Source organism: Urocitellus parryii, chromosome 9, assembly GCF_045843805.1.
Source record: "Urocitellus parryii isolate mUroPar1 chromosome 9, mUroPar1.hap1, whole genome shotgun sequence".
Classification (NCBI taxonomy): Eukaryota; Metazoa; Chordata; class Mammalia; order Rodentia; family Sciuridae; genus Urocitellus; species Urocitellus parryii.
In genome coordinates, this window is record NC_135539.1 from 28,843,163 (window position 1) to 28,865,510 (window position 22,348).

A 22,348-nucleotide genomic window follows, 5' to 3' on the forward strand; every position below is an offset into this window, starting at 1 on the left:
GAGCTCCCCCAGCCTTGTTTACAGTTGTTGAACTATTTTCGTCAAATTAATTAAATACATGCTAAATCCTCTCCGACTTGTTGTGTGACAAATTAAAGATGCGAGACGCACACAAAACCTGTTTATTCTGATAGAGATGCACACAGCAGCCCCCAGTCCCACGGTCCAGAATGTTCCACCCCCCCCCAATGGCTCTGACCCCTCCGCGCCGGGGTCTAGGGAGTCTCTGTGGCTCCGAATGATGGGGACTTGGGGCTCAGAGGTTCCCCAGGTCACCATCAGCACAGAGCCCAGCTGGGGGGGTGGGGTGGGGACCGAACATGAAGCGCATCTTCAGAACCTGCTGCAGGTTAGCAGCTGTCGGAGGGACAAGAGCCAAGGGCGGAGGCCTGAAAAGTAACCGGCCAAGTCCACACAGCCTGAGACGCGGAGGGGCCCAGAGGAGCGCCAACTACGGGGTCTGTCCAGGGGACCACTGGGCACGCAGGATCCTCTTCTAGCTGTGGCCCCCTGTCTCGGCAGGGCTTTGGTGGAAGCAGCCTCTGCGTCCTCTAGGCTCTGGGAAGGGTGAGTCCTGTTGGCCACCTGAGCAGGGCAGGTCCCCGCGAGACCCCCTTAGCTCATACAGGGGCCCCCTGGGAGAAGGAACCAAGGGTCCCAGGCAGAGAAACCGAGGCACAGAGGACCCTGCATCCAAGAGCCGTGACCTAAGCCCCCTTTCCCAGGCCCATGGATGCACACAAAGTGACTCCACAGCACTGTCCTCGGGAGAGGGAATCCCAAAAAGGAGGGTGACGGGCTGACTGTTGGTGATGGTGACACTGATGCTGGAGGTGAGGACGAGGACAAACTGGAGGGCTCCAGGGGGCACCCCTGCCCAGCTGGGCACCCTCCTGGCAGAGTCCAGTGGCCTGGCCCGTGTCTCCTGCTGGCCTCGGAGACGCCGTTCTGACATCCCGTGGAATGGAGTCACGTTCCGTGGCCTGGTGCGCCCGGCTTTCTTCACCCACCACCAGGTTCTTGGCTCCGTGTCCAGGATCCGGCCTCTGTCTCCTTTTCCGGCTGAGCTCTGTCTTGGCGTGGGCCGCAGGCTTGCAGACGGACAGACGCTGCTTCCTCGTGGACAGGGCTGCTGTGAACACCGTGTGCAACATCTCTGTGTGGACACAGGCTGACGAACATCCTGGGTGGAGAGAGAAAAGGAGCTTCTCAAAGGTGCTCCCACAGCCCCGAGGTCACAAGGGATGGGTGACCTTGGAGGGCTTCCTGGAAGAGGGGGCACTTCTTGGGGCCTTGAAGGACCAACCTGAGTGGGAGACATGAAGGGGCCAGGGGCTTCCCGGAGGGGGCCGCGGTGGCGAGGAGGGGACCCAGCTTCTCTTTGCAGCACTGGGGACGGAACCCGGGTGCTCGGCCACTGGGCTGCGTCCTCAGCCCTTTGTACAAGGTTATCCTGAGGCAGGGCCTCCCTGAGCCGCCCAGGCTGGCCTTGAACTTGAGCTCCTCCTGCCTCAGCCTCCTGTGTGGCTGGAATTACAGGCCAGGGCCTGGCTTCTGGCCATGGAGCCAGAACTGTGGGGGGGGGGGGTGAGGGCGAAGGCCATCTTGGGGCCTCCCTGCCCTGGAGACCAGTAGGCCTCAAAGGAGGTGAGAGAAGCGGTCAGAGGAGGGGGGTCAGGGTCCCCGTGTCCCCGGCGTTTCTTTGTGCTGGGGCCGTGAGCTGCTGTATATAGAAGTCGTGGTGGGCAGTGGCCCTCCCTGGCTGTGCAGCTGGAAGTCCTTCTCGCCCTCTGACTGGGGTCTTTCCTGGGTCCCACCTCCGTCTCCGCCCTTCCCAGCCTCGGGTGATCGCTGTCCACTCGCTGCCCCTTTGAGATCGACTATTTTAGCCTCCAGGTGACCAGATGGCATCCAAGTTCAAGACCCTCCATGACCCACTCGGAGGCTCCCGGGCTCCGGCAGACACTCGGGTGAGAGGAGAGAGGAGAAGGGGACCAGGACCCTGCCTGCAGGTGCCAGAGCCCGTTGGCAGCCACCTGCTGTCAGTGCCATCGTCCCCACCTGCAGAGTACAGTCCCCAAGCCCTGCCTTCACCTGTGTGGCCGAGCAATGGGTCCCTGTGTTTCCCACCCCTTCCTGGCACCCTCCTCGGGGCCACCTGGGCCGGGGGGTCACCTGGGCGGGTCCCAGCAGGCACACACACACACCAGGGATTGACCCAGGGGCACTTAACCACTGAGCCCTGTCCCCAGCCCCTTTTATACTTTATTAGAGATAGGGTCTCGCTGAGTTGCTCAGAGCCTTGCTAAGTTGCTGAGGCTGGCCTTGAACCTGAGATCCTCCTGCCTCAGCCTCCTGAGCTGCTGGGATTACAGGCCAGCACCACAGGGCCCCACAAACAGCAGATATTTAAAGTATAAAATTTGATAAGTTTGACACATGTATACGCCCATTAAAAAATCCCACGATCTAGAGTTTGGGGTCTAGATCCTGGAAAAACAGCACATCCCTCGCCCATCAGCCCCGGGGTGTCCTTCTCTCCTTCCCAGGCAGGTTTTCTGTCACTAGAGGTTGGTTTGAATGACCCAGAATTTTATGGGTTGTGTGTAATTTGTGTTCTTTTCACCTATCAGCTTTCTATTTTAGAAGAATTTTAGATTTATAGAAAATGTGCAGGGTTTCCATAGGAGGCCTCCCAACTTGTTTCTGGTTCTTAACCTCTTCCATTGATGCTGTGACAAATTCATCAACGAGCCAAGGTTGACACATGGTGGATGTTATCCTGTGCCACTCCCGTTGCTGGAGATGGACCCCAGGGCCTGTCGCCCTGCTCTGCCACCCAGCTGCTTGGTAAGCCGGGGACAAGTTACCATGAAGTCCATCCTTTGTTCAGATTTGCATAGTCTTGGCCGGGAGTGGCCGTCCCTCTCCTGTGGAGTCACTGCTCTGTCTCACCTTTGGCACGGCAGGGAGGGCGCCTGGCGCAGCCCATGGGGTGGGGGAAGCTCCCGGCTTCTGCAGCCACCACCGTGTCCCTCTGCCGGCTCCGTCTGTCGTCATGATTTTCCCTCTGCAGGTGTCTCTGTTCAAATTTCTCCTCTTTATAAGGATCTGTCACCCTGGCTCAGAGCCTCCCAAGGTCACTCACGCAAAGGGGCAGGAGGAGGAGAGAGAATGGAAGATGGGGGAGGGAGCGCACCTTCTAGAACTTTCTAAGAACCTTGAGAATCCGCAGATGGAAAGGCCTTTGTCTCCCATCTGGCCTGAGTGGCAGCTGGGACGAGGGCTCCCACCAGGCACCTCTCCCTCCGGGTCCAAGGCCCCAGGACCCCTCAACAGCCCCCTACCCTCCCTGTGACTTCCCAGCACAGGGCTGGCCTGAGCCCGCGAGCCAGTGTCGCGGGAGGAACCAGCCACAGCTGCTGCCCGCGAATGCACCCCAGTACCACCGCCCTGTTCTGGGGCCGGTGCTGGGGCGGGGGCGTCAGGGTGATCGGCACACGGCTCCTGTCTCCCAGGAAGTCGCCATCTAACCACCCACAGGTGGGGGGCGCCCACGCGGGTCAGGCCTCACGGCTTTGCAACAGGGGGGTCCTTATCAGGGACAGCTGTGTCCTCTGCTGCTGACCACTTAGGACTTGCTGCCACATTCAATAAGCCCACTGATACCCAAGACAACGTTCTGGTCCTGCGACACAACAGCTGCGGACAGGAAAACTGTCCCTGGGGCAGCGAGACGCGCCAGGCCCCTCTCCATGGACGCAGGCCAGCAGGATGCAACCTACCGCCACCTGATCCCAAATCCTCACACCAGTTTTTCCACAGCCCTAGAGCCCTGGGGAGGAGAGACTACGGCCATGTAGCCTGCCAGTCCCCCACCGGCTGGGAGCTGGGGAAGGACGCCTTTGGCGGAGGTGGGCGGGGCTGGCGCAGTGATCTCGCTCCACGGAGAGCTGAGGCCAGGCTGGGTGGGGATCCCAGACGGTATTGCACTGGGGACTTGGCTAAAGGCGCAGTCAGGGTGGCAGGTTGTGGCTCTGCATAATTACCATGTGCTCTGTTGCTATCGGGTGGCCCCCAGGAGAGGGGGCAGGGAGGCTCCGGGCAGCGTGTTCACCATGGGCACAGCAACCTGGGCCTGAGGGGCAGCTGGCAGTGTGGGGGGGGGGGCAGGGGCAAGAGGTGGTCCCAGTGCTGCTGAGCCACCGCCCACTGCAGAATGCTCAGAGTGAGATTTCCAGGGAGAGCCCATTGGGACCTCCCAGGTCACCCTAGGATGGGGTGGCAGGGTCCCTGCTGGAGAACCCGCATTGTGGTGGCACTTTGAACAAGTGGTCCACTCTCCAGGGGTCAGTTACCTCAGCTGTCCAAAGGGTGAGGTCCAGCGGGCTCTTGGGGGGAAAAACTTGACCCGGGCCTTCAGCCCTGCCATCCTCCACGCCCCTCGGGGTTCCCAGTCTGCAGCTCCAACATCCCTCAGTCCCCAGACCCCAGCCTCCCCAGAAATGCCCTCTGGGGATTGGTGACAGCTTGGACATGGGCCCCTCCCCCACTCAGGGTGGGGAGGGAACCCAGCAGCAGCAGGAGTGAGTCCTCCCCCTGCCTCTGCCGCCCTGGACCTCCTGGGCCCCGGTTTCTACAGCTGTCCACAGACTCAGGTGGGAGGAGGCAGCCCTCGCCCCCTGCCTGGGCTAGGTCCCGGGCTCAGAGGGTGCAGGGGATGCTGAGACCCAGGGCCTCACCCTGCTGGGAGAGCACCGGCACCCGGAAAGGCTGGGCCTGCTCTGAAGGTGTCCTCTGCAGCACTGCGGGGCCTGGCCCTCTTCCCAGCCAGCCCCTTCCAAACTCAAGCCTTCCTGGCTGTGGAGGGTCACTGCTGTCACCCTGGAGGGCTTTCCTGGCCTTTCTGGGCTCCTGTGCTCAGCTGTGGGATGCAGACCCTTGAGCCTGGATTCTGGCTCCTCTACCTGCCAGGTCTGTGACCTCAGACCACTCTCTGAGCCTTTCTGAGCCCAGGCTGGGTGGGAGTGACAGCTGTCCAATTTATCTGAAAAGTTCCCTGGAGCTGCTCCTCTAAGTCATCTCTCCTCGCCATCTGGTGAGCTATGGTCACTGCAAGGGTAGGAGTGTCACCACGAGATTTCTGAGGTTAGGTCACGAAATATCAAGGACTTCCTTCTTATGTATGGGACATTTGTGCAGACACCGTGAGCCACCATATGGCAGGTGTGGCGGCCATGTTGTAAGGGAGCCCGAGTTACATGAAGAGGTCACATACTGTGGTCAGCAGTGCTCATCCATGAGTCTTCCTAGTCCAGACACCAAACAGTCCACTCCAGATGACTCCAGCACTGGCCACCTTCCCAGGAGAGGTACCAGATGCTACGACAGCATCCTTATCAGTCTGTCCCTGAGCTAGTTAGCTTCTTTCTTTCTTGGTACTGGATATTGCACTCAGGGGCACCTCACCACTGAGCCACATCCCCAGTCCTTTTTTATACTTTATTAAGAGACAGGATCTCGCTGAGTTACTTAGGGCCTCACTAAGTTGCTGAGGCTGGCTTTGAACTCATGACCCTCCTGCCTCAGTCTCCCCTGAGCCACTGGGGTTAGAGGCGTACCACATCGGTCTCCATCCCTGAGTTTCTGACCCACAGAACCCACTGGGCTTTGGGACGATTATCTAACACTGCATCATTCCCCCAGGCTGTGGGAGGTGAACGTGATCTCTCAGGAGATGGGAAGTAAGCTACCATCTATCTACTGCCCGGGACTCTGGGCTGTGGAGAAACAGCCTGACCTGGGGTTGAGTCCTACTAGTTGTCCTTGCCATCACGTCCCCAAGGTCTCTGCTTCTTCGTTAACACAGAGTAGGTCGTTTTTCACCTTGTGAGTGTGTTAGAGAGCTTCCGTGCTGTGCTGAGCCTGATGGCTACAGATCTGGTCCTGGGCAGGAGATGTGGCTACCTGGGGTCAGGGCCCCTAGCCAAGGACACATCTCTTGGGCTTCCAGAGTGTGTGGCTGGCACAGCGGCCCTTTGCCGAGGGTGACAGAGAGGAGGGTGCACACCCTGCCCTTTTGGCCCATCCAAGGGGAGTGCTTCTCTTTCAGGTCCCCTGACTCCCCCTGGACCACCCATGGCCCAAGGACGCCCAGCAGGCAGGGTTCACGGGAAACACCTGAAGCCACAGATCCCTGTTGGACACCCCCTCCCACCCCCATCTGTTTCATTTCTCACATTCTTAGAAAATCTCTCCAGACGGGGGTTGTCCTGCAGCCACACCCAGGAGGCCACTGGGCCCGAGGCGGGGTCAGACCAGAGCAGCCCCGACCTGGCCGTTCTGTTCTGGGCAGAGCCCGACCTGCAGCCAGTTAGCCGCCTTCTGCCTCTTACCCCAAGGAAATTGCCGCTCGCATCCGTCAACTCTCTAATTACCAGATGGAACCCTTGAGATTTTGGGGACAATTAGGGGATGGTCTGTCTTTTCCTGGGGCCCCTCTTTTCTAGCCCCCGCCCTGGTCTGGAGCCTTCCTCTAATTTGGAACCACTTGGAAGAGACAGGGGAAGCTTCCAACACACAAAGGACGTCTCCCTGTCCCTGGTTTATAGCTGCTCTCCAGGGCTGGCGAGGGTCTGTGGCCACTTGTCCTGCTGTAAAAATAGCTGCGGTTTGATGTCAGAGAGGAGGAGGAGGCAGAGGCTCCGTCCGCTCGGTGGGCCCCGGGTCACCCTAGTCCAGGGAGGCTCCCCGCCAGCCCTGGGGACTCTTAGCTGGGTTTGAGCTCCCAGTAGCCCTGTCCCTTCTGTCCCCCTGCCCCCCTCCCTGCTGGACCCTGGTCCTGATGCTGTGTGACTGTACACCTGGCCTTGTGCGCTGGGACTCTCCACCTGTTCTTCTCCCCGTCTAGCTTCTGTGTCCCTCAAGGCCCCATTTGGGTGGCCGCAGCCCATGGCACCTGCTCTGAGAGCGTCCCTGGGAGACTTTGGCAGGAGCAGCCAGGGCTTGTGCAAGAGCTCGATGGTGGGATGGGGCTTTCGGGGGTGCACTGCTGAGCCAGGTGGGGTGAAGCTGAGGGGGACTCGTTGGGAAGCCCCAAGGCCAAGGGGGATGCAGGTGGCCCTGGCTCTGCAGAGTGGAGGGAGCAGGGGGCATGTTTCCAGGGCGGGCAAGGGAGACCAGGGCAGGCTTTGGGGTGAGAGGAGTTGGGAAGGGATCTCAGCCAGGCAGAGCATGACTTGCAAGAGGAGCATTTGGGGACACTGTTGGGGAATGGTGAAGGTCAGGGTGGTAGCTGACCAGGGCACGGGACAACAGCTATGGAGCTGTGGGGTTGGGGATGGCCTGCTGCCCCTGAGGAGCTTGAGGAGAGAGGCTGGGGGGTAAAGGTTGAAGGGCAAAGTCCCCTGGCCCTGCCAGCTCTGGTGAGATCTGTCACCCTGCCAGGGCGCAGCTGCTTCCAAAGGCAGCTGGTCTCTTGGCAAGGTCCCCTCCTGGCTTGCCCCTCCCAGGCCCGAGGGTACCTTTGGGCAGGAGGATGCTCTCTGCAGGGCTTAAGTACTCCTCTGGCTCAACCCCGCCCACCCGGAATTCCAGTTCCAGTTACTGGCTCCCAGAAGTTTCTTTGCTGGGAGCAGAGACCCCAGGAGCTTCTCTGTCCCCAAGAACTGACCATGGTCCATCGGTGATCAGCTAAGTCAGTGTGGCCCCACTGTGGACCCTGCCTCTTGCATTTGGCCCATGAGGGAGCTGCGGCTTGGAGCCACCCAGGTGTTAAGGGTCCCCCTCTGTAGGGTCTCTGCCCTCCCAACCCTGGCTGGTGACTGTAGGCTACTTCCTTCCCAGATGTCCCACAGCCAAGGTGCCCAATGGCAGCTTTGAAGGACTGGGTAACTGGCCTCATTTCTCAGGTGGGGACACTGAGTCCATGTCTCTGTGCACAAGGGTCCCTGGGGAGGGCAGACCGGCAGTGTCTCCTTCCCAAGGCCTCCGCATGGCCCCAGCCCAGGGCGAACGTTTCTCGAGCCTCTGTCTCTGCTCTCCAGCTTTCTGACCCCCTCCCGCAAACTTGACCGATTCTCAACTCCGTGTCCCCTCAGCTGGGCAAGCAGAGGGCTCTCTGCCTGCTCAGGACTGTCCCTGACATTCCCGAGTCCCTCTGTGGTCCTGGGCGTGATACCCAGAGGCCAGAGCTTTGGCTTTGGGTGTGGAGGCCCGAGGCCAGCAGGAGGCCAGAGCAGGAAGCAGGTCCGTCAGGAGTTGGAGCCCCAGTGGCACCGTCCCCGCCTCAGTGAGCACAGAGCGGGCCAGGTGCATGGACCCGGCCAGGAAAGACGGCACCCCGTGGCTGGCACAGATGGCAGCCACCTGCCTCCCCTCAGGAGGCACCTGTCACTGTCACACAGGCTGAGGGGGCGGGGCCTCGAATCCTGGGCTCTTGCCCACGGAGCCAGATGACCCCTCAGTCGGGCCTCCTGGGCACCATGGGACATGTGGCCAGTCCCTCGGGGGGGGATGCCAGGAGAGAAACCTGTCTGGGGACCACATGGCAGGGTGGAGGGAGGCCAGAGGGGCTGGACAGAGTCAGCGAGGACTGGGAGAGGGATGGGGGAAGTGCAGCATTTGGATGGGCAGAACCTTCTGGAAGCTTCTTTCTGGGGCCACTAGAAAGAGGCCTCTCATACTGGCACTGACCCTTACCACCTTGGGGAAGTGTCTGAAGCCCTGTGTGCTGTGGCGTCCCCACCTGGACAGCGGGTCAGCTGAGTGTGGGGAGGATGGAGAACATGAGCCCTAGAGCCGGGGCCACTCCTCTCTGGACGAGTGTCCCATTCCCTCTTCCTGAGGCAGGGGATCAGCCGTACCGGGGCCTGGAGGCCTGAGGCCAGCTCTGGGGACAGTTAAGCTCTCCAGCTCCTAGGAACCAGTGGCCTCATGGCCGGATCACAGCCCTGCAGGCCCTGGCAGCCGATCAGTTGTGATGTCCCCAAGCAGTGGGCGACTTGGCTTGATGGACAGGGCCACCTTCAAGGCCGAGTGGGGGCCACTAGGGCTGCACTGGACACCAGAGGAGCCTGTGGGGGCAGGCGCGGGCTCTTTTGGGCATGTCAGCTGAGAATTCTGGGACAGGGTACATCCGGGGGTGGCTCTGTGTGTTCGAGGCCAGGGTGGGGCGGGGTCTGGGTCTCCAATCCTCCCTCGCCGGTCACCTCCATTTTTCTTGGTCTATTTGCTTTCTCAACAGCTTGTGCATTTACAAATCTTGGGGGCCCCCAGGGTTGGGGACGGGGACCAAGGCCAATGCAGGCCACAGAGCAACATAGGGGACCTCTGTAGCCACGGGTTGCACACTTGAGGGCTCCGCCAACCGCAGATGGAAAGTGTTAGGCCGTCTGCACTAGACGGATGCGTGCAGACCTGTCCCTGTCATTGTCCCCGAGGCAATACGGTCCACCAATGATTTACATGGCACTTAGATCGCATCAGGGAGCATGAACCATCTGGGGGGTAATTGGAGCCCTCTGAAGGACGGGCCGAGGCTCCATGCAAAACCTAAGCCACTTACCCAAGGAACTTGACCATGTGCAGGTGTTGGTACCTGTGGGGGTGCCTGGAACCCATCCCCAGAGGACACTAAAGGACCGCTGTTGTCATACTGGTTGGGGGGTCCCTGTGGGCCAGAGGATGTCACACTCTCCCCTGTCTCTACAAGAGGACGGGGCCTGCTGGAGGGAGGTGTCCCCCATGGTTCCCTCCTGCCGCAGGGACCTCTCCCTGACCTTCCAGGGCCCTAGGCCAGGCCTTCCCAGCTGGTCACAGGCCTCAACTCTCTGCATGTCCTTGTCCCTGGGCCCCTTCCTGAATCTTGGTCCCTTGGCACCCGAGGAAACACTTGGCCCCAGGCTGGCGGAGATCCCCGGGCTTAGGCGGTCTCTGGATCCCCAGCTTAGCTGACTCCCCGTGGCCCAGGGGAGATGCTTGGCAGGGAGGCTCCCATCCTGTCCCTGGTCACCTTCCAAACTGAGGTCTAGACCTGGCTGGGTGCCGGCTGCCGGGAGGAGCACTATTTAAAGAGCCATCCCCCGGCTGCCCCCAGCCTGGTGCAGCCGCAAGGAGACTCCAGACCATGGTAGGACAGGCGGCTTCGCCTCCCGCTGGACCACGTCCCTGCGTCCGGCTCTCCCCAGGGAGCTCAGCTGGGGCCTTTAGGGCTGACCTTTAGGATGCCCGACCCCATCCTTAATTCTGACTTCATTCCTCAACTCCATCTCCTTGACCTTGACTTTGCATTTCTAACCTTTACCTTTAACTGGGACTCACTCTGACCTTGACCTCACTCCTTTTACTGACATCCTTGACCTTGACCTGATGTGCCTGGTCTGACCTCGGTGCCTAGATTCGGTCCACCTTGAGGGGTGGCAGTCGGTCCACGTGGGTTCTGATTTGGGTCTCTGCTTTCCTAGGCGTGGTGGGGGCCGCAGAGGTGAAAGCAGGGGGGAGGAGGCAGAGCGGGGACTAGGGGCTGCCCAGTGGAGGCCACCACTCTGCCCCTTGCTGCGGGGACACAGCTCCTATTGGGGTCTGGGGTGGGTATTGCAGACCGCGTGGCTGCCAGAGCGTGAGGTCCCCCGGCTCACCTTGGCTTTGCCCTTCAGGCCCCAGGGGCTCCCCTGCAGCTGCCCCCTGCAGGCCCTCTGTCTTGCTCTTGTGAACCTGGGTCTCACCAGCCTGGGTCTCACTTAGCCCCTCACGGTCTGAGACCTCGGGCTCAGCACCTGCTCCCTCGGCCACCCTCTGTTGATCGCCTGTCTCCAGCTGCATTGGACGCTCTGGGGCCAAGTCCAGGGACTGGCTCTGGGCCTGGGAGATCAGGCACAGGGCTTGCCTGGGGGTCAGCAGGTCAGCAGGGGGGTCAGGTAAATGCTCTGGTGCCCGAGGCCAGCATTCTGTTGGTTTATCGATGGGGAAAACCAAGGCTCAGAGAGGGTAGTGCGTTTCTGAATATCACAGAGCCTGTGAGCAGCGAGGCCTGAATTAAAACCTGGGCTGGAGTGACCCCCTTCTTCCCCAGGTGTCTCTCTCAGGGGACCCTTACTTTCAGGGACTCATAATAAAGGGGAAGTGACGAGATGGGTGGGCTGTTGTGGGCCCTGGCCTCATGTCCCCCCTCTGTAGCTGGTCAAGATCCCTTCCCCCCTTGCTGAGCTCTGGGCCACCTTAGGTCCTCGTGTGCAAGGCTGGACTGGACGGGGGTGGGGGTGGCACCCCGAGACGGAGGGCAGGTCTGAGAGAGAGAGGGCAGAGTACCTGCAGACGGAAGTGATCCTTTTTTATTAATCGGAGGGAAATGTCTGTGTAATTATGGGAGACGGGCTCTGGGGGAGCTTCTTTCTTTACCATGTCTGAAGGGATTTATAATATTACAGAGGTTTTACAGCATCCTGACGTCCCAGCCACCCTGCCAGCCCCCTTTCAAAGGATTAGTGGAGACAAAGCACCCAGTAAAAGCTAATTATAAGTCAGCCGGGTGCTGCTGCTCCTGCCTGGGCCCAGGAGCCGGAGGGAAGAGGGGGCCGGGGAGACCACACAGGCACTGGGCGGGGGCAGGGGGCAGGGAAGCCCGCGGGGGGGCGCTGGACAGGCCCCACCCCCACCCCCCCGGCAGCCAGGGTGGTGCAGGCTGAGCTGGAGGGAGCCCGGACCTCCACCTCTCCCTCCATGAGGCCAAGGACAGGCTCTTTCAAGGACCAACTTAGGGACAGGCCCCGGGGAAGTCCCCTGGGGCACCCTGGGGACATAGAGCTTTCACAAATGCTGAGTGGTGGGCCCACAGGTAGCAGGATTATCTGAAAGAAACCCTTGGAGGCAGGAAGACCAGCCAGAGACCCAGGGCTGCGTCCACGTGGGTGGCCTGAGTCCCCCGTGTGCCTAGGTGGGACCTGACTTACGGAGGCTATGGCCAAACATGGACTGATCCCGCTCTGAGCCACATCTGGGGTGGGCCCCAAGAGACCGCCGATGGGACAGAATGGGTGTCACCCTTGAGGTCTTAGGTGGGCAGACAGCCACGGGGAGGGAAATGGCAGGACAGGGTGGTGTGCGCTCTGGAGGGCGTCAGGCCCAGAACAGAGCAGGGCCTGTTGGTCTGACCTCGTCTGACCTTGGGCGGGCAGGAGGGCTTCCTGGAGGAGGTGTCTTCCTGGGAGGCTGGGAAGGCGTCCCGGACACAGGGGAGGGGGCAGGGCAGTTCAGAGGGAGCTTGGGGAAGTGGGGGACCCAGGTGGGAGGGAGGAGATGCTTTGGAAGGTGGCAAGGGACAAATCCTGAGAACATATGGGAAGCTTTTAGCAGCTGGACAAGGCCAGATTCCAGCCGGAGCAGAGGGGACAGGGTCCCCGACACGGTGCAGACAGAAGTGCCCTGTGCCACTGGGGTAGCCAGGTGGGGTGGGGGCAGGCAGGAGGCAGGAGGCAGGTGCCTGGCCCTGCGGGAGGTGGCAGGGAGAGCTCCGTAGGCCTCCTGCTGGACTGGCCAACCCACGGCTTCCCGGGAGCCAGGTCTGTGTGCTGCGGGCACCAGGACTCGGTGCTCGGGAGATGAGGCTGAGCTGGGCTGACTCCAAGGAAGGGGCAGCTGCAGGGCCTCACCTGTTCCCGACAGGCACCCAGGAGGGCCCGGAAGAGGGTGGACGGCGGGGCCAGCTCCAATGTCTTCTCCATGTTTGACCAGTCCCAGATCCAGGAGTTCAAGGAGGTTGGTTGGCTGCCCCCAGGGACGAGGTCCGAAGGGCACAGGGTCCGGGGTTGCCGGGGGCTGCCCGAGTGTGTCCTCATTCTCCTGGGCCACCCTGGTGTGCCCCAGAGCTGGAGCCGGGGGGACACTGCCCTCCTGAACCTCAGGGCGCTGGCTGTGTGACTTGGCCAGGCCTTTCTCCTGAGCCGGGGTTCCCTCTCGGTAAATGGGGGTGGCTGAGCGCCTGAGAGGGGGGTCAAGCACGGGCCACTGGGTGCTCTGATGGCCACGGCCCTCGGGCTCTGGGCGGCCAGGCAGGGCAGCTGGGGACCCAGGGGCCCTGGCCGAGGTTCCCGGCCGCCGTTGGCAGGAGCCCTGCTCCTGGCCTTGGTGACGGGCCCAGGCTGGGCGGGCTGAGGGTGGCTCAGTGTGGTCTCTGCCAGGCCTTCACCATCATGGACCAGAACCGGGACGGCTTCATCGACAAGGAGGACCTGAGGGACACGTTCGCGGCCCTGGGTGGGTACCCCGCAGCCGGGCGCCTGGCCTGGGGTGGAGCTGAGCCCGGGCCGCCAGGCAACCTGGTGTGGCGAGGGGGAGCTGGGGTTGGGGTGCTGCTGGGAAGGTCGGGGACGACTGGGGAGCACGGGGACCTGGGGCCGGGAAGGACACTACCAGGGTGGAACAGCCTGTGTGAAGGGCGGGGGCACAAGGGGTCCAGACAGCAGGGGGAGAAGTGGGGACAACTGCCAGGGAGGGGTTAGGCACTGATGGGGGCGGGGCTTAGGGGACACAGGCCAGGCCACTCTGGATGCGCCTTGAGCATCCACCTGAGCCAAGAGGCCAGGGCCCCCTGCAGCTCCCGAGGTCCGTTCCTTATCTGCAGATGGAGGCCCAGGAGACCGAGGGCTGAATGTCCCCACAGCAGGTCGGGCTTTAGGGACGGCAGAGCTGGGACACCTGAGGGAGCCTCCCTGGCTGGCTGCGCGCAGGCCCCCAGCGCCCCGCCCTGCGCCCTGACCCCCCCTTTGCCCCCCCTCCAGGCCGCATCAACGTCAAGAACGAGGAGCTGGAGGCCATGGTGAAGGAGGCCCCCGGGCCCATCAACTTCACCGTCTTCCTCACCATGTTCGGGGAGAAGCTCAAGGGTGAGCGGGGGCCACCGGCCGCCGGGTTAGCCAGCCGTGGGGGCCCTGACACCTGGTCACCACGGCTGGGAACACAGGGCCCCAGGCACCAGCCCCTGGTGCACGCACCCTGCCTCAGGCCCCCTCTGGCCGGCAAGGTGGAGGTCACTGTCACAGCCCTGCCTCGCGTGGCCTCGGCCCACCATGAGGACAGCCCCATGGCCACTCCCAGCTCCTCCCTCCCCAGCTGATCAGCTGATGGGGCTGGTGCCCAGGCAGAGAGACCTTGTCGGGGACAGGGTTCCAAAAATGACCGCCACCCGCTCCAGGTCTGGCTACTCACCTGGGCTTGTTCTGAAGCCACCATAGCCCCCCCAGGGACGGGATCAGGGGACTCCTTCCACAGATGATGAGTCAGAGGAGGCTCAGAGAGGTTGTGACACCTGACCAGGTGCCCCAGCAAGAAAGTGGCCAGGAGGGGGCCCCACCTGGGACCCTGGCTCTGATCGGGGCTCCCCTGAGACATGGCACCAGCTTGTGGCGGAGGCCGGTGGCTGTCCCCAGCCTTTTTCTCTCCTGGCTCCGGGTCCCTATAATGACATCCCCAAGCATGAGAGTCTGTGGCCGGCCTAGTCAGGCTCCGGCTGCCCTGGGAGGTGGGTGCTGTTGCTGGAAGAGCGCAGAAGCCCAAGGGGACCAAGCTGGGGGACACACGGGGGACCTCAGCTGGTGGCTACCCTGAGCAGGGAGGCGGCCTCCATCTTTGATCCCAAGGAATGTGACCGAGATACTTGTTAATGCCTGGTGGGAAGCCGAGGCAGTGGCCTTGGGTGACCAGGGTGGACAGCTCAGGGGCCTGGACAGTAGGCGAGGCAGGGTCCATCCTGCCTGGGCGTGGGGCCTGTGTCAGGTGCGCAGTCCCCTGAGGCCCTCCATCACCAGGGGGAGAAGAGGCGCTCTCCGCCCCCATGGCCGGCCTGTCCTGCAGATGGAGAGACCCAGACTGCGGCTCTGGCTGGGCTGTGGCTGGGCTGGCCATGTGACCAGGCCTGGTGGGGCCGCAGGGCCGCAGCTTTTCCTCATCGGTGCAGGGACACTGGCCTGTCATGCGAACTTGGCCAGGCCCACGTGAGAGGCCTGCGTGAGAGGCCAGCAGCCTGAAGGGCGGGGGGGGGGGGGGCGGGTAGCCACCCCTTTCCCACTAATTGGGACAGGAGACTTTGTCACGAGGTTCCCACCAGCCAGGATGAGAAGCAGTCCCTCCGCAGCCAGTTTTATGAGTTTGTAGGCCCCAGTGCGGAGGCCCGCTCCAGGGAGGAGGCCAGGGTGAACTGGAGGCCAGCAGCTGGGCCTGGACTAACTGAGTCCAGCTTACCGTCCTCACTCAGGAGGAGGCCGGGGCCGGCCACAGACCCGCCCAGCCCAGGCCTCTTTAGAGACCGCTTTCAGCTGACTCATCTGGGAGACCAAGACCGCCCAGCAGAGGCCACCCCAGCCCCGGCCTCTGACCTCGGCACCCCCCCCCCCAGGTTGGCCACCGCTGTCCTGCTGCCTGACCAACCTGAGGGCCCCGGCCCTGCTCTGGCAGGACCTCCTCTGGGCACTCCCGGCCAGCAGGCCAGCTCATCCAGGCTCCGTCCCTGGGGCCAGCTTACCTTGACCTGGACGAGTGTCCATTCTGCAGGGGAGACAGAGTCTGCCCCGGTCTCCTGGGGGGGCAGGTGGCGGGAGGAGGAGGGCACTCCAGAGGTCCCCAGGGGCACGTCACACCTGCCTTCTCTTAGGGAGCCTCAGGCAGGCGGTGGACTCTCTGGGCCTCAGTTTCCCCAGTGGTATAACGAGGGCCGCCGAAGCCCATGGTGGGTACCAGAATCTATCTTCTAACGACAGCTTTCCCCAGAGCCACGCCAGTGATAAAAACCAAAACCGCTCTGGCCACGCCGCCACCACGCCTGGTGGGTCAACCCTGAAGACCCTCCAAGGCCACTGTCCAAGCCCCGGGAACAGAGCTCTTCTTTCTCCACGGCCTCTGGGCACAGCTTGGGTAATGCGTGGGCCCCAGAGCTGCCACCACTCAGATCTCAGTGATCGTGCAAGAGCAGTTTCAAGATACTGGGCAAGTCACGGAACCTCTCTGAGCCTCAGTTTCTTCATCTATAAAATAGAGCCAGGAGAGTTAAGCACACAGCTAATACCCAGGGTGTCCGTGTACAGTTGTGCAGGTTGTGCATGACCTCACCTACCCACAGTGCTGCTGTCTATTATCCCTCTCACTTCCCTGCTCTTGCTTCGAGCGGCTTGGCCCTCCCCGTGGAGCAGAAGTTGGGAGCCACAGGAGGGGCCCTAACCTCCCACCCCTGCCCACCTGGCACCTGTCTCTCCACCTTACGGCTTTCCCTGCCCCATGTGCTGCTGCTAGGCACGGACCCAGAGGAGACCATTCTCCACGCCTTCAAGGTGTTCGACACCGAAGGGAAGGGATTCGTCAAGGCTGACCTGTGAGTGCGCTGGGGTGGGTCCCGGGGGGAGGCAGCCCCTTCCCTCTCCCACCCAGAGCCCAGCCCAGCAGGGGCAGCACCCTGTCAGGAGGCCACTGCCCAGCCCAGCCCCTCCTGGGCCCCTCCCCCTCTCTGGGCCCCAGCGTCCCCCTCTGCAGGCTTGTGGGATTGGACAGGAGTTGTGTGGGGTCCCTTGGGGGTCTCCCCAGTCGTGGGGAAGGAGGCAAAGGGGTCCTTGAAGGAGACTCCAGGTGGCCGGGGTGGGGGGTGCAGCACCTGGGTGGGGGCTCACTCCCCAGCCGGGGACCCTGGTCTGCTCTGGGAGCATGGGAGTCCTGTGGGTGCAGGGGGCAGAGCCCCAGGCAGGGAAGTGGCAGCCTACTCAGGCCCTGGGGCTGTGTCAACTCTGATCTGTGCCCAGGAGGTTCCTTCTGAGCCTGGCTGGGCCTGGGTTGGTGGCCCTGGGCAGGTGAGATCCCCTCCCCGCCCCCACATGCTCAGGCCACCTGACCATGACCATGTGCTCCTGGTTGGGGTGGTTTTACGGAGTGCTCACTCGGAGTCTCACCCTGGGGTGGAGGGGAGGCCGGTTGGTCCCATCTCACACGATCTCACCCAAGAGGGTGAGTCAGAGTCCTGTGGGCGTCCGGGTCCCCCATTTCCCATTCCCTCCGAGGGCCTGAGGCTCCCACCTCCACCTTGGGGCCAGGGGAGGCACCTGGGGCCCCCACCCAGCCTGGCCTGGACCAGCCCCCTACTCTCTCCCACCCACTGAGGACAGGGCTGGGAGGAACCCATATCAGGGACCCAGTTTGGGAATGGAAGGTGCCTCCCCAGGCCACGGGACCTGGAGGAGGTGGCTGCTGGCCAGCAGGCCACAGAGGAGGCTCTGGTTGAAACAGCGTCTGTGACGAGTCCCCAGCTCAGGGAGTCGGAAACTGTGACTGTCCCAGAAACATAAATAATGGAAAATGTGCATCGGCACCGAGCGGGGCCTGCCTTGCAGGCACCAGGGGACACTCTGGGAGCACGGGGCCTAGCTCAGCCCTCTGATCGTCCTGTCTGTCCACCAGCCCGTCCCCCCATCCCGGCAAGGTCCCCCAGTGCCAGGGGATCCGTCCCTTTGTGTGCAGGCCCCAGGTCCCACCTCGGGCTGCTCCTCTGCCCCCAGAAGCTGCTCTCCTGACGGCCAGGGATGGTCCCCACTGTCTCGCTGTGGGATGTAGGGCAAGCCATAGCCCCCCAGCCTCAGCGTCCCCCCTAGTGAAAGGGGGATCCAGTCCCCGTTTCCCAGGTCCCAGAGGGGCCGGGCGTGGGCAGGCTGTCCTGTGTCTAGAACAGCATTTTAGTGTCTGTGAAATGCTACGCAGATATCAGCAAAAGTCTCCACACAGAAGTCTACAGATGCCCCGGTCCTGGGCATCTTCCCTCAGTGACCTTCTTTTTGGTACCAAGGATTGAACCCAGGGGCACTGAACCCCTGAGCCCCATCCCCGGCCCTTTTAAAATATTTTATTTAGAGACAGGGTCTCGCTCAGTTGCTTAGGGCCTCACTTTTGCTGAGGCTGGCTTTGAACTCGCAATCCTCCTGCCTCAGCCTCCCCAGCTGCTGGGATGACAGGCGTGAGCCACCCTGCCCAGCTTCAATGACATTAGTAGGTTATCAACACACCCTGGGCATCAGAGTGACCCTAAGGTCATGATGGGGTCTCAAGGTCATCCATCTAGTCCCCACCTGCTGCTGGGTGGGGAGAGCCTGGGTGACAGAGGAGGCTGTCTGAGCTGACTGAGGGCTGGGAGCGCCAGCTCCAGGTTGGTGTCCTCCGGGGCCAGGACTCCCCAGTCCCCATCACCCCTGGGGTCTGCATGCCCACCTGGGGCAGCCCTTCCCCTCGACATGACGGGCGTCTCTCCATGAGCAGCATCAAAGAGAAGCTCATGACCCAGGCCGACCGGTTCAGCGAGGAGGAGGTAGGTGTGGGCTTTGGGGCAGCCGGGTCCCCTGGCCTGGGGCAGCGCTGCCCCAGGCTGACCCCCGGCTGCCTCCCCAGGTCAAGCAGATGTTCGCGGCTTTCCCGCCCGACGTGTGCGGCAACCTGGACTACAGGAACCTGTGCTACGTCATCACGCACGGCGAGGAGAAGGACTAGCGCACGGTCCCCGCTGAGCCGGCAAAGGCCGGGGGGCGTTCCCGGGGGAGGACCCCTGTCCCACGGTCCGCCCAGGCAGGAATAAATGCCGCTGAGGCCTGAGCCTGCGTGACGGGTGGTCACTGGGGAGAACTTTCCCATCGGGTTGGTTTTTCCCAACTCTTTGGTCCCTGGCTTTGCCGGGCTGTCCCTCCCTCGTGGCTGGTTTAGCGCTGATTGACAGCTCGAATGCTCCCCGGCTGGGCCCCGGGACAGGGCCTTCGTCTGTGTGGCTCCAACTGAGCACCTAGTGCGTGGCAGGACCTCTGCCAGTCCCCGGAACATGAAGGGGAGCCAGACGTATCCGTGGGCAGGAGGATCACCCTGACTGCGGTGAGGGAGATGGTTACAGGGGACAGAAAGGGGGGCAGAAAAACCATGGGAAGGGGGAAGGAGCAGGTAGGAGGTGGGCATGGCAGAGTGGGAGAGGAGGCGGGAGAGCCCAGGGGTGTTGAGAGGGAAGGAGAAGACTTCTTGAACAGGACACTCAGAACGCAGGACACAAAGGACACAGAATAAGGCCAGGTGCCGTGGCGCAACCTGTAATCCAGCAGCTCGGGAGGCTGAGGCAGGAGGATCTCAGCAACTCAGAGAGGCCCTAAGCAACTCAGTGAGACCCTGTCTCTAAATAAAATACAAAGAAAACGCAGTGGGTTTGGGGCTGTGGTTCAGTGGTTAAGCACCCCTGGGTTCAATCCCTGGTACCAAAAACAACAACCAAAAACTGCAACACGGTCTGGGTCCAGCTCAGTGGCTAAAATAAAGAGATGGGCAATCTCAAGTGTTGGCGAGGAAGGTGACTAATGACGACGAGTCAGCCACTTGGGGAGCTAGGTCTGGGTCAGACAGCGTCTATTCATGTTAATCCAGCTTTCCCACTCTTGGGTTTGTGACACCTATCACATGTCCATCAAAAGACATGGTGGGGACTTGCAGAGTTACAATAGACCCCAAGGGGAAACCACACAAGCACCCCTCAGGGCAGCCCGGATGCAAAGGCCACAGCACATCTGTACATGGGAACCGAGCCCAGCAAGACAAGGAAGCTTCAGAGACACACAGTGACTTGGTGATACCCTTTGTGTCATCTTGTGGGGAGAAGGAAGTCTCTGAATCTAAAGTCAAGTCTGTTTATTGAGATACAGCTCACACGCCGTCACACCGACTATTCTAGAGTGGCGTTGGGTATAATCACGAGGGTGTCCATATCCACAGCATTCCGTCACCCCACCAAGAAGCCCGCTAGCAGTTGCTCCCATTCTTCTGGCACCCAGTGCCTGGAAACCCGGATGTGAACCTATGGGAAAGGCCATCAGGCTGAACCTGAAGAGGGGGGCGCGGAGGGTGCCTTACTACACGTGTGCGGGTCCCAGGACGCTCGAGGGCCTTTTCTGAGGAGGGTGGAGGACCCCTGGGATTGAGGGGTGCAGGAGGAGTCATGGCTCTGGTGATCCACGGAGCCGTGCCCAGAGAGAGCCCGGAGGAGAACTGGCTGTGGGGGGAGAGGTTGAACGGGGTTGGCCACCCACTCAGCAGGCAGCTGGGAAACCCAGGAGGTGGACGAATGTCACGTCTACAGCTCTGAACCCGCAGCAGAGTCAGGGCCTGGGTGAGCCTGTGCTGTCCCGGCGGGGAGACCAGAGGATGGGCACGGTCAGGATGAGAGGGGAGCCGGGCGCAGTGGAGCACACCTGTCATCCCAGCAGCTCGGGAGGCTGAGGCAGGAGGATGGTGAGTTCAAGTTCAGCCTCAGCATCTTAGCCAGGCCCCAAGCAGCTCAGCGAGACCCTGTCTCTAAATAAAACATAAAAGGGGCTGAGGCTGGGGCTCCGTGGTTAAGCGCCCCGAAGTTCAGTCCCTGGTACAAAAAACAACCACAACAAGAAGGCTGAGGGGGCGCACACAGGCCCGTGGCCTTGGCAGGGCCGCCCTGGTCCTCGGCCTGCGTGGGCAGGTCTTGTCTCCTCTGCGGGAGCTCAAGGAGGAAACTGAGGCCCGGGGGTTGCCCAGGGTCCGTGGTGGAGCTGGGCGTCGGGCCTGTGCTGGCTCTCCACGCAGGACGCACCAGGAGTCACATGTCACAGAGAGAACAGGCACCTTGCTCCCCAGCCCCTGGGTCACAGGGACATGGCTCTGTCCCCCTCCTCCTGAGCTAAGACTTTGTCCTTCCTAGAAACCGTGGCCCAGCCCTGTCTCTGCCACGGACAAGCTGCCAGACCTGTTGGGGGCCCACGGAACCACCTGAGCCCAGCCTGGAGGGAGGGGTCACCCGGGCCACCAGCGCCTGCCGGAAGCTCAACTCCCAACAGCCCCGAGGCCTGCCAACCCCGAGAGCCTGTCCCCAGGGCCACGGCAGCTGGGGAGGCCAGGGGACTCCAGGAGGCTCCGTGAGGCTCCCACCTTCCACCGTCCACTCACTTCATCTGTCCCCAGCCAGAGTTGACCCAGGACACCACTGCCACCTCCTGTCCTCAAGGCCTCTGTGCAGGCTGCAGGGCAGGGTGGGCCCCAGGGCCCCAAGTGGCCCAGGCCAGGTGTGGGGCTGCTGGAGACGCATGGCGCTGCCTGCAGGTGGCCTCCTTCCCAAGAGACGGTTTCCTGGTGGCCGTGGCTGCCCCTGACCCGGGTCCTCGCCAGCGGCCTTCTGCCGCCACGACTCCGTCCGTGTCCCCAGCAATGCCTGGGCTGGCTTTGCCTGACCCGGATGGGTCCCCTGGGTCCTGCTCTAGGCCGGGCTTCTGGGGCGCTGCAGGGGCCTGGCCTCCCAGGGCTGGGGTTGAGGGAGACTCCTGAGACAGACAGTCAGACAGACAACTGCAATCCCAAGGGGGAAAGGCCAGGACGGGGGATGAGGAGGAGGTTGGAGACAGTGTTCTGGGGTGTGTGTTAGTGGACACAGCGTCTGTCCTGAGTCAGAACTGGAATCACCTTTCTAAAGGTACGAGGGCCCCTGGCTGGCCTCCTTGACCAAACCCACAGTCCCCTGGGCTCTGGGCTCCCACTGCAGAATTTCACTTGCTTGCCTGAAAGTCCCATTTCTTTCTGCCCCAGGGCCTTTGCTCATGCTCTTCCCTATGTCTGGATCCCTGCCCTGCCCAGCACCAATTGCCCCCTAGTCCACTCTGGCTTCAGCTAAGTGGCACATGCTTTCAGGGCATCAGCTACTTTTGTCAGGGAGCTGTTAAAATAGTGTCTGTCTCCAGCCAGCCTGGTGGCCCACTCCTGCACTTGGGAGGCCGAGGCAGGAGGATCAGAAGTTCAAGGCCAGCCTCAGCAAGCTTAGTGAGACCCTGACTTAAAAAAAAAAAAAAAAAAAAAAAAGGGACTGGGGATGTGGCTCAGTCTTAAAGCAACCTTGGGTCAATACCCAGTACCCCCAAACAGGCTGTGTCTCCCCACAGTGCCATAGGATCCTAGGGTGGAGACAGGGTGGAGTGTGCCCGCTGCGGTGCCCCCAGCACCCCACACAGGGCCTGGCACATAGTAGACTCTTAGAAAACCCTTGATCAAAACCAGGAGGCCCGGAGAGCCAGGCTGACTGGCGTGAGTCATCTGGAGGCCACTCGGCGGCTCTGGGTCCCTACCAGGACACTGAGGCCCAGAGGCCGAGGCTGGAACTTAGCTGACCCTCCCTGGGTCCCCACGGGACCTGCTCTGAGTGTCTAGGCCTCTGTCTCCCCGTGAGCAGGCGGAATCCTGTGGCCCTTGGGGTCTCAGACCCCCAGTTCCCAGGAGGGGTCCTTCTTGGGCCGCCTGGTGGCTGTGCTGCCTGGCAGGGGACCTGACTCCTGAGCTGGCCACT

The 22,348-nt window shown here is 61.9% G+C and overlaps 1 protein-coding gene across 1 annotated transcript; it reads left to right on the forward strand.

The window, feature by feature from the left end:
• The first annotated feature begins 10,109 nt into the window (after positions 1–10,109).
• Myl10 (myosin light chain 10) lies at positions 10,110–18,603 on the forward strand. The gene is made up of 7 exons (XM_026396944.1): positions 10,110–10,129; positions 12,661–12,753; positions 13,176–13,251; positions 13,776–13,880; positions 16,279–16,357; positions 18,280–18,328; positions 18,409–18,603. The coding sequence occupies exons 1-7, from the start codon at positions 10,127–10,129 to the stop codon at positions 18,505–18,507; spliced, it is 504 nt and encodes a 167-aa protein (XP_026252729.1). The 5' UTR covers positions 10,110–10,126; the 3' UTR covers positions 18,508–18,603.
• Positions 18,604–22,348: the final 3,745 nt, after the last annotated feature.

Bases quoted from the DNA above. Each gene is read 5' to 3' on its own strand.
- Myl10 (XM_026396944.1), top strand. The intron at 12,754-13,175 runs GTTGGTTGGCTG...GGTCTCTGCCAG, and splicing joins AGATCCAGGAGTTCAAGGAG to GCCTTCACCATCATGGACCA. The intron at 13,881-16,278 runs GTGAGCGGGGGC...TGCTGCTGCTAG, and splicing joins GTTCGGGGAGAAGCTCAAGG to GCACGGACCCAGAGGAGACC.